The following is a 10,788-nucleotide window of genomic DNA, read 5'->3' as shown; positions in this document are numbered from 1 at the left end:
AACACAACAGAACAAATACCCAGAATCCCATGCATCCCTAACTCTTCCGGGCTACATTATACACCCCCGCGCTGTTTGTACAGGTTGTAGAGGGCACTAATTGCTGTGCCATCACGGTACGCCCTTATTATTGTTATTTGGGTGAAAATCAGCAGACAATCGATAGAATAGTTGCCCTGAAATTCGGGAGTCTCCCGGAAAAATCGTGAGGGCTGTCAAGCGCCATTCATATAAAACTCGCGGGCCGTATTAACATTACATTTTCATATTAAGGTGCGGGCCGCGTGTCTGAGACCCCTGGTTTATACATAGCACAAAGCAAAAAAAAAACTTTGTATGCAGTGTTATTTCATTTTAAATTTCAAGAGTTTTGTGGCTCCCATTGTTTTCTTTATTTTGTGAAACTGGTCAAAATGGCTCTTTGAGTGGTAAAGGTTGCCGACCCCTGCACTAGCCTGACACACGTTTTGGGGATATGGGAGGAATATTAAGTAGACAGATGTGATGGGGCAACATAACCGTACAACTGAAAAACATGCACAAAACAGCAATGAAGATGAAACATGAGTCCTTAGATCATTTGTGTAACCAGTCACTTATGACACAAGCAACAAAAATCTCTTCAGATTCCACTCACCCACTGTCCTTAGAATGTGACGTTCTCCCATCAGGAAGAAGACATCATATACCAAAGTGCAAAACAAACTGTCTCAAAATTATAATTTATCCCAGCTTCTATTAAGCTGTTGAACGATGCAAAAAAAAAAAAAAGCAATGTGCACTGAACACAAGCACTTAAGCACCGAGCACTTTTCTGGGACTTTATATTGTCTCTGCATGTCCCTGTGTTGCCATTTTATATACTATAGTTCCTGTTTTTAGCCATGCTTTGTTATATCTCTAAAGGCTTAGTGGCCACATGCGTGGACAGCACCTTTTAGCTCTTATTTCCAAAATTGTGTACACTACTGAATTGGAGTCGTATGGCCGCTTATGTGGACACTTACACTGCCATCTGGTGGTGTCAGAAGAGTATAACACAATGGAATTTGGAAAAAAAAAGTGTAAAAATAAGAATTAGCATGTCACTAAACATGAAGTACACGGTCGTGTACTTATGGACTCGGTACATCATATCAAAAGATGATTCTTAGTTTTTATTCTAATTAGGGTCCAATAAGCCCAAATAGCAAAGAGAAATAAAAACAAAAGCATGTAATAAAACAGCTTGGGCCTTAAGAGGTTAATGTTTATTTTAATGTCTGTGTTTTTATGTGATTACCTTGTATGCCTCATGAAGCAATAATATAACACAAAGCCCAAGATAAGTTTCCTTAACGGGACAATAAAGCTTACCCTGACCCTGACACTGATGCAGATGTGCATACCACTGTCACCGTGCTGACCCCAAAACAACTATACATAACAAAATACAGTGTCAGCAATTTTTCAACACAATATACTACATTATGTTGACGTATTCATCCATCCATCCATCCATTTTCTACTGCTTGTCCCGTTCGGGGTCAGAAAGATCCCGAGGGCAGGATCGAACCCAGGACCTTCGTTTTGTGAGGTAGACGCACTAACCCCTCTTCCACCGTGCTGCCAACATCCATCCATCCCTTTTTCTACCGCTTGTCCCTTTGGGGTAGCGGGGGGTGCTGGAGCCTATCTCAGCTGCATTCGGGCGGAAGGCGCGGTACACCCTGGACAAGTCGCCAACTCATCGCAGGGCCAACACAGATAGACAAGACAACATTCACACTCACATTCACATACTAGGGCCAATATAGTGTTGCCAATCAACCTATCCCCAGGTGCATGTCTTTGGAGGTGGGAGGAAGCCGAAGTACCTGGAGGGAACCCACGCAGTCACGGGGAGGAACATGCAAACTCCACACAGAAAGATCCCGAGCCCGGGATTGAACTCAGGACCTTCCTATTATTCATTTAATTTTAATTATTTCATTTCGTGGCATCCGTCTTCTTCCGCTTATCCGAAGTCGGGTCGCGGGAACAGCCGCCTTGTTTTCTCAATGCATTTGTACGGTACCTACGCTCCCACATACATACACAAATACAGTACATACCTACACACTCAAAGTTCGTACATCCACACGCACATTCACTGTACAAACATACCGTACATATACACATACTGTACATATACATTCACTGTACAAACATACATATACACATACTGTACATATACAAGTACGTATACATACCTACACTCATGCATATAATCAAGTTTCATCTAACATACAGTATATTAACGTTGTTGCCCTAGGGGAAACTGGGTAACACATGGCACACTGACAAAGCTTAACTTATTGTCACTATAACAATCTACAAGGTTAATATAGTTGGCTTCTCTTTCTTCCCCTCCATTTATCTGCTTTCTTTTGTATTTCAAGTTATCATTGCATATATGTATTGTTGCATTTGAACAACTGTATTGTTGATAATAGATTTAATTATTCTTATCATCCATATCAATAGTGATATTTATATTGGTGTTTGTATTGCTCCATTTGTAGTGTAATAATGTTAATTGCCTTTTCTGTATTATTATTTATTTCACTAACTGCTTTTTTGCTATCACTTTTACCATCATATTTGTACATATCCTATTTGCTGATGTTGTTGTTGTTATTGTTATTGTTGTGTTTGCTGTCTTATCTCCCTCTTGTCCCCGCAATTTCCCCCTCTGTCTTCCTTTTTTTCTCTTTCTATCCCCTCCTGCTCCGGCCCGGCTGCACCAAATAATAATGGATGGATAATATAAATCCATTTAATAAAATCAAATACAAATAAGGCAACAAGAGAAGTATCCCACACTTCTCTTTTGTAAAGTAAATTTGTACAGCCGATATGGGCATCTACATCAACTATATGATTTGCCTGAGTAGCTGGACAGTGTAATAGTGTGATGTTGTTGCGCTATATTATGAACTAGACAGGGTGTTATATTTTATTTTGAAGTATCGCTTTTATTTTGAAGAACCAGATGTCCGGTGCGGGAAGTGTCTTTGCTGTTTTTTCGGTTATTTACTTCCTCTTCCTTCGGACTTTTGAGTGCAAGGTAATAGTTCTTTACTGCTCCATCCATCCATCCATTATCTACCGCTTGTCCCTTTCGGGGTCGCGGGGGCTGATAGAGCCTATCTCAGCTGCATTCGGGCGGAAGACGGTGTACACCCTGGACAAGTCGCCACCTCATCGCAGGGCCAACACAGATAGACAGACAACATTCACACACTAGGGCCAATTTAGTGTTGCCAATCAACCTATCCCCAGGTGCATGTCTTTGGAGGTGGGAGGAAGCCTGCTCCTTGTATCTTCATATTGTAAATATTCTTCCTAAACGTTCTTAGATACTTTAAAAGTTAACCCAATAATGCTGTGGGTACAAGTGATGTGTTGTTTAAAGTAATTTTTATGCACATTTTCGTTTATTTAGAAGTAGAGCTGTGTGAATTGTTTGGTAGTATTTACGCATGGTATTTACATCACACAGGAGCAGATATCAGTCCGCCACAAAGTTAATAATAATAACTGGGATTTATATAGCGCTTTTCTAAGTACCCAAAGTCGCTTTACATGTAGAACCCATCAATCATTCACACCTGGTGGTGGTAAGCTACTTTCATAGCCACAGCTGCCCTGGGGTAGACTGACGGAAGCGTGGCTGCAATTTGCGCCAACGGCCCCTCCGACCACCACCTATCATTCATCATTCAATTCACCGGTGTGAGTGGCACCGGGGGCAAAGGGTGAAGTGTCCCGCCCAAGGACACAACGGCCGCGATTTTTTTGGATGGTAAGAGGCGGGGAGCGAACCTGCAAGACTCAGGTTTCTGGCACGGTTGCTCTACCCACTACGCCATACCACCCCAAGTTGAGACCTGTATGTGTTGTTTCGTGTTTCAAACACAGGTATGTGGATTTGTGCATTATTATTTTGTGATAAATCGTTTTTGTTAAAGTAATTTAATGTATTATTATTTTTATATGAGTGTACAGCTCTGGTAATGGGTACATTCGCACCCACCTGCACAAATGTACTTCAAAATGTAACAATCAAAATAAATATGACTTTTTGTTTTGTTTACTAGGGCATGTATATATAATATGCATTAGTTTGACCATTTAAAATCAACGATTTTAAATGGTCAGTGTGCCATGGGTATAACACATGGCACACTGACAAAGCTTAACCTATTGTTACTATAACAATCTACAAGGTTAATGTAGATTGCATGCTTCTCTTTCTCCCCCTCCATTTTTCTGCATTCTTTCGTATGTCAAGTTATCATTACCGGTACGTATATGTATTGTTGCACTTGAACAACTGTATTGTTGATAATAAAGGTAAAGTATTGGTAGTGTTCTTTATCAATAGCGCTATTTCTATTGGTATTTGTATTGATCCATTTGTAGTGTAATAATGCTCATTGTCATTTCTGTATTATTTTTTATTTTTCGCTAACTGCTTATTTGCTATTACTTTTACCATCATATTTGTACATGTCGTATTTGCTGATGTTGCTCTATTGTTGTTGTTGTTTTTGTCTCTCTGTCTAATCCCCCTCTTGTCCCCACAATTTCCCCCTCTGTCTTCTTTTTTTCCTCTTTCTATCCCCTCCTGCTCCGGCCCGGCTGCACTAAATGATAATATAAATACATTTAATAAAGTCAAATACAAATAAGGCAACAAGAGAAGTATCCTACACTTCTCTTTTGTAAAGTAAATCTGAACAGCCGACATGGGCATCTACATCAACTATATGATTTGCCTGAGAAGCTGGACAGGACATAAAAAATAAATAAATAAAATAAAATCAACGATAATAAAAAGGAGATGCTTGGAAATAGCATAAAAATGCACCAAAAACTTGGAAAAACGGCGATTCATAGCGTTACTTTTTGGTGTAACCATCATGAGCGTTCTGTTCAGGTATAATTCTTTTATATTTTGATAAATCATCATATTTATGTATTACTAAATTTAAATAGGTATTGATCAATCTTTAAGCTGCGTGTATTTGATTTCAGTTTGCTTTTGACATCTTATTTAGAATTGTAGTTGAAACTTTTACAACCTTGTGTTGCGCTCATGATGGCATAACCCAGGGGTTGGCAACCCAAAATGTTGAAAGAGCCATATTGGACCAAAAATACAAAAACAAATCTGTCTTGAGCCGCAAAAAAATAAAAGCCATATTACATACAGATATATGTCATGAGATACAAATTGAATTAAGATGACTTAAAGGAAACTAAATGACCTCAAATATACCTAAAAACGAGGCATAATGATGCAATATGTACATATAGCTAGCCTAAATAGCATGTTAGCATCGATTAGCTTGCAGTCATGCAGTGACCAAATATGTCTGATTAGCACTCCACACAAGTCAACATCAACAAAACTCACCTTTGTGCATTCATGCACATCGTTAAAAGTTTGGTGGACAAAATGAGACAGAAAAAGAAGTGGCATAAAACACGCCCTAAAAAGTCGGAGAAAGTTATATATGTAAACAAACTAAGGTGAGTTCAAGGACCGCCAAAATTAGTAGGACAAAACGGCGCTCGCCAAATACTCGAATCAGTGAGGCATGTTTAATATAAACAGTGTGCTTTATAACAATTAGGGAGGTTGCGTCATGTTTGTCCTCCTACGGAAACCATATTAAAACAAACAAAAAACATTTTTCCCCTCATCTTTTTCCATTTTTCATACATTTTTTAAAAAGCTCCAGAGAGCCACTAGGGCGGCGCTAAAGAGCCGCATGCGGCTCTAGAGCCGCGGGTTGCCGACCCCTGGCATAACCATTCATTTAATGATTTTATTTTGAATATTTTTCCCTTTTTTACATTTAGTATATATACTGTGTTTTATGGTTTTTTCTTTTTGGAACATGTACTATACATATATATAATACAATAAAGTCCCATATAAAATTATGTTTCTAGCAATACTTTAATTTTGCCTTTGAAAGTAACACTCCAATGTCCATTAGTGGAGCTGTACACATGAATGAATGTTTGTTACTTCCTCTTCCTTTGGACAGAAAGTTGAGACCTGTATGTGTTGTTTCGTGTTTCCAACACAGGTGGCCAATAAATACTGAACCGACGGCATGGTGAAGTGTCTTTATTTATTTTTTTTTAAACTACACAACACAGATTAACCCTCACTACAACATAACAATAAAAAAATGCATTTGTACTAAATATAATCCACACAGCAGCCCCAAAAGCCATAATTGTCATAGATGCATTGCATGAAATGTGAATTCTATTCGCAGTTTTTGAAAGGTCAAATAATCAGGGTTGCCAGATTTTATAACAAAATATAACGAGGCGCCTTCTTGTTTTACATTGCAAAAGGAGAATTACAACCTTCCCACCTGGCAACCTCGTTCACCTCCACTGTAAACATCAGAGCAGGCACGGTGAGCTAGCGCTACGGTAACGGACTTTTATGTCAACGATGTATACATTTATAGATATCGAGTTAATGAGGGATACAAACGGAGCGACTAAAACTACGAAATTATATTTCCAAGCTGTGCGTGTGTGTTTAAAATCGACATGCGTTTCTGTTTTAGCATGACAGAAGGCACTGCTAGCTAACGGTGGCTAAGGAAATGATACGATAACGGCTTCGGCAAATGTGCACGGCGAGTAAAGCGTCCGAAAAATGCTAAATGTTTTACATTGATAAAACACGAAATTGTTCTATGGTTTGATGATGTTTGCTCTTGTACAGTTTGACAAAGTGTCATGTTCTATGGTAGCTCAGTGAGAAGGTCAGCGTCACGAAGCCTGCATATCACGTGATCCGCTATGGACTGGACACACACTATTATGCTAGATCCACTCGACGTCTCATTGGCAGAGGTGGGTCGAGTAGCCAGAAATTGTACTCAAGTAAGAATACTATTACTTTAGAGATTTATTACTCAAGTAAAAGTAAGGAGTAGTCACCCAAATATTTACTTGAGTAAAAGTATAAAGTATGTTGTGAAATAACTTCTCAAGTACTGAGTAACTGATGAGTAACCTGTTCGTTTAATGATGACGGCAACAAATGTAAAATCCATTATTATTATTAGTATTAGATCCATCCATCCATTCATCTTCTTCCGCTTATCCGAGGTCGGGTCGCGGGGGCAGCAGCCTAAGCAGGGAAGCCCAGACTTCCCTCTCCCCAGCCACTTCGTCCAGCTCTTCCTGTGGGACCCCGAGGCGTTCCCAGGCCAGCCGGGAGACATAGTCTTCCCAACGTGTCCTGGGTCTTCCCCGCGGCCTCCTACCGGTCGGACGTGCCCTAAACACCTCCCTAGGGAGGCGTTCGGGTGGCATCCTGACCAGATGCCCAAACCACCTTATCTGGCTCCTCTCGATGTGGAGGAGCAGCGGCTTTACTTTGAGCTCCCCCCGGATGGCAGAGCTTCTCACCCTATCTCTAAGGGAGAGCCCCGCCACCCGGTGGAGGAAACTCATTTCGGCCGCTTGTACCCGTGATCTTGTCCTTTCAGTCATAACCCAAAGCTGGGTGCTCTCAACTAAAACAATAATATCAATTAAATAATAATACATTAACATATACAAAATTAAGGCAAATTGAGCCACAATAACTTAACAGCACCATAGGCTCAGTAGGTAGAGATTACAAAGGACAATTACAAGTTAGCCTTTACGGGACGGCGTGGCGAAGTTGGTAGAGTGGCTGTGCCAGCAATCGGAGGGTTGCTGGTTACTGGGGTTCAATCCCCACCTTCTACCATCCTAGTCACGTCCGTTGTGTCCTTGGGCAAGACACTTCACCCCTTGCTCCTGATGGCTGCTGGTTAGCGCCTTGCATGGCAGCTCCCGCCATCAGTGTGTGAATGGGTGAATGTGGAAATACTGTCAAAGCGCTTTGAGTACCTTGAAGGTAGAAAAGCGCTATACAAGTATAACCCATTTATCATTTATTTATTTACGCAAACCATAAACTGATAGGTGTGGGCTGCACCTGGGAACACACTGTGCGCTTCTGATTGGTGTTTCTATGCATGTGTACGTGTGTGTGTCTTGTCTGTCTATGAGGCTGCAGTGCGTTAATAAATGTCCCCACACGATGTACATTTGACAGTGATTCATAGCAGGGAAGCTAACATCAGCCTACGGTGACAGCCAAAATATCTACTAACGTTACCGCGATGTGCTTCCTCAAATTTGAAGTTGAGTTCATGTAAGCTTAAGCTTGTTGTTGTTTTGCCGCTGAAACATTGTCATGTGACCGCCTTGATTTGATTGGTGAAACGGAGTCTAACGTCACCAGTGACTGCATTTGATTGGTGAAACGGAGTCAAACGTCACCAGTGACTGTATTAGATTGGTGAAACGCAGGCATGCGATAGATCCTACTTTGAAGGTCTGTCTGACAAGCCAAAACAAACAAAGCGTGCATTAACAGATCGATAAAAATCAGTAGCGAGTAGCGAGCTGAATGTAGATAAATGGAGCGAAGTAAAAGTAGCGTTTCTTCTCTATAAATATACTCAAGTAAAAGTGAAAGTATGTTGCATTAAAACTACTCTTAGAAGTAAAATGTATCCCAAACGTTACTCAAGTAGATGTAACGGAGTAAATGTAGCGCGTTACTACTCACCTCTGCTCATTGGAGCCCATTTGGTTAAATTTTTTCTTGCCCTGATGTGGGATCTGAGCCGAGGATGTCGTTGTGGCTTGTGCAGCCCTTTGAGACACTCGTGAGTTAGGGCTATATAAATAAACTTTGATTGATTGACGTGACTCTTTCCATTTCAGGTCCTCCGTAATCCAAACCATGACAACAACGTGACCAATGGACCACAGCAAGTTCGGAGCTAGATCATGAATGACAAACTAGTCTTCTTGGGCCTGCTGTACTTTGTCCAGGGTATCCCCTACGGTCTGCAATCCTCCCTGCTACCTGTCTATCTGCGTGGAGCTGGCCATTCCCTGACACGCATTGGCTTCACCAAGATCCTCTATTTCCCATGGGTCCTCAAGGTGCTTTGGGCTCCTTTGGTCGACAGGATTGGCACAAAGCGCCGGTGGCTGGTGGCGACAGTGTCTGGACTGGCACTGACATGCCTCTTCAGTTCTGTTCTTGCGCCAGAGATGCACATTTGGGGAGTAGCAGGGACCCTGCTTGCCATGAACACCCTGGCCTCGGTTCAAGACATTGCAGTGGATGGTGCAGCCGTGGGGCTGTTGAAAGGTCGCGGGGAGCTGGGATTGGGTAACACGGCCCAAGTTGTGGGCTACAAAGCTGGATCGTTGTTTGCCGGAGGCGGGCTGCTGGCTGTGATTGACGTGGCCGGGTGGAGTTGGATGTTTTTGCTGCTAACTTTCGTGTACGCAGGTGTGGCCCTGTTTGTTTGGGGAGCTCCTGTGTTGGATGAGGAAACTTTGAGGGGCCAGCAGGCGGATGGTGGCAAAAGAGGAGGACAGGTAGTTGATGCTATGAGGCCATGGAGTGTGTGGAGGAAGATGCTGGCAGTCCCGGGCACTACTTGGACGGTCCTCTACGTGCTCACATACAAACTGGGTGAGTCTGATTGATTAAAAAAGCATGTATGAATGAAAATGAATAATAAAACAGTACTAAGATATGATACAATCGCTTGGTACAGCTTTAGGTAAACCTGCACAATTCACGCAAATTCAACCTGTACCACCTAGTGATGTGCGATACCACTGATTTATTTTCCGATGCCAAGTAAAATTCAGGCTGTTATTGACGATACCGATCTGATACTTTGTGCAAATATACCTAATATGTCTGGTGAAATTTAATGAGTAGTGTATTATAATTGTTGCCGGTCTTGGGGAATGATCTTCAAACGATATAAAATCACAGGGCAAAGCAAACGATTGATTGACTGATTGAGACTTTTATTAGTAGATTGTACAGTACATATTCCGTACAATTGACCACTAAATGGTAACACCCGAATAAGTTTTTCAACTTGTTTAAGTCGGGGTCCACGTTAATCAATTCATGGTATAAATATATACTATCAGCATAATACAGTCATCACACAAGTTAATCATCATCAGAGTATATACATTGAATTATTTACATTATTTACAATCCGGGGGGTGGGATGTGGAGGGGTTTGGGGTGGGGGGGTTAGGTTTGGTTGATATCAGCACTTCAGTCATTAACAATAATATAATCTGAGAAATGGATATTGAAACAGTGTAGGTCTGACTTCGTAGGATATGTACAGCGAGCAGTGAACATAGTAAGCTCAGAAAGCATAAGAACAAGTATATACATTTGATTTTTTACAATCCGGGGAGGTGGGATGTGGTGGGGGGAGGGTGTTAGTCTAGGGTTGTAGTTGCCTGGAAGTGTTCTTTTCGTGCGGTTTTGAAGAAGGGTAGAGATGCACTTTCTTTTACACCTGTTGGGAGTGCATTCTATATTGATGTGGCATAGGAAAATGAGTTAAGACCTTTATTAGATCAGAATCTGGGTTTAACATGGTTTGTGGATGGCGTTATTCTTCACTGAATATGTTGGCATATTTATCTTCAACTCTGTATGTAGTGTCTCCAAGTAGCCTACAATAAAATGTACGTGTGACAATATATTAAGTGTTTATTGATCAAATGCAGCTCAGACTTACTTACGGTTTCTGTCTGCGGCACTAAGCCTTCTGGGTGATGTAGTATATAAAGATTGACTTCCTAGTTTTCTACATACAGTATTTGTATATTTATTTAACCTGT

The 10,788-nt window shown here is 41.2% G+C and overlaps 1 protein-coding gene across 3 annotated transcripts in view; it reads left to right on the top strand.

Moving 5' to 3' along the window:
* Positions 1-6,379: 6,379 nt before the first annotated feature.
* Positions 6,380-10,788, top strand: part of mfsd3 (major facilitator superfamily domain containing 3) — a 64,369-nt gene continuing 59,960 nt past the window's right edge. The window contains exons 1-2 of one of the 3 annotated variants that reach the window (XM_061986190.2): positions 6,380-6,467; positions 8,833-9,598. In XM_061986190.2, coding sequence (XP_061842174.1) covers positions 8,899-9,598 — 700 coding nt within the window. In that variant the 5' untranslated portion in view covers positions 6,380-6,467; positions 8,833-8,898. Of the gene's footprint in view, positions 6,484-6,559; positions 6,916-8,832; positions 9,599-10,788 lie in introns of those variants that run through there. The other 2 variants (XM_061986191.1, XM_061986192.2) reach the window with 2 other exon arrangements.

Source organism: Nerophis lumbriciformis, linkage group LG12 (genome assembly GCF_033978685.3).
Source record: "Nerophis lumbriciformis linkage group LG12, RoL_Nlum_v2.1, whole genome shotgun sequence".
In the NCBI taxonomy this organism is placed as follows: Eukaryota; Metazoa; Chordata; class Actinopteri; order Syngnathiformes; family Syngnathidae; genus Nerophis; species Nerophis lumbriciformis.
The sequence above is the reverse complement of the archived record's forward strand: the minus strand, read 5'-3'. Positions and strand labels throughout refer to the sequence as shown.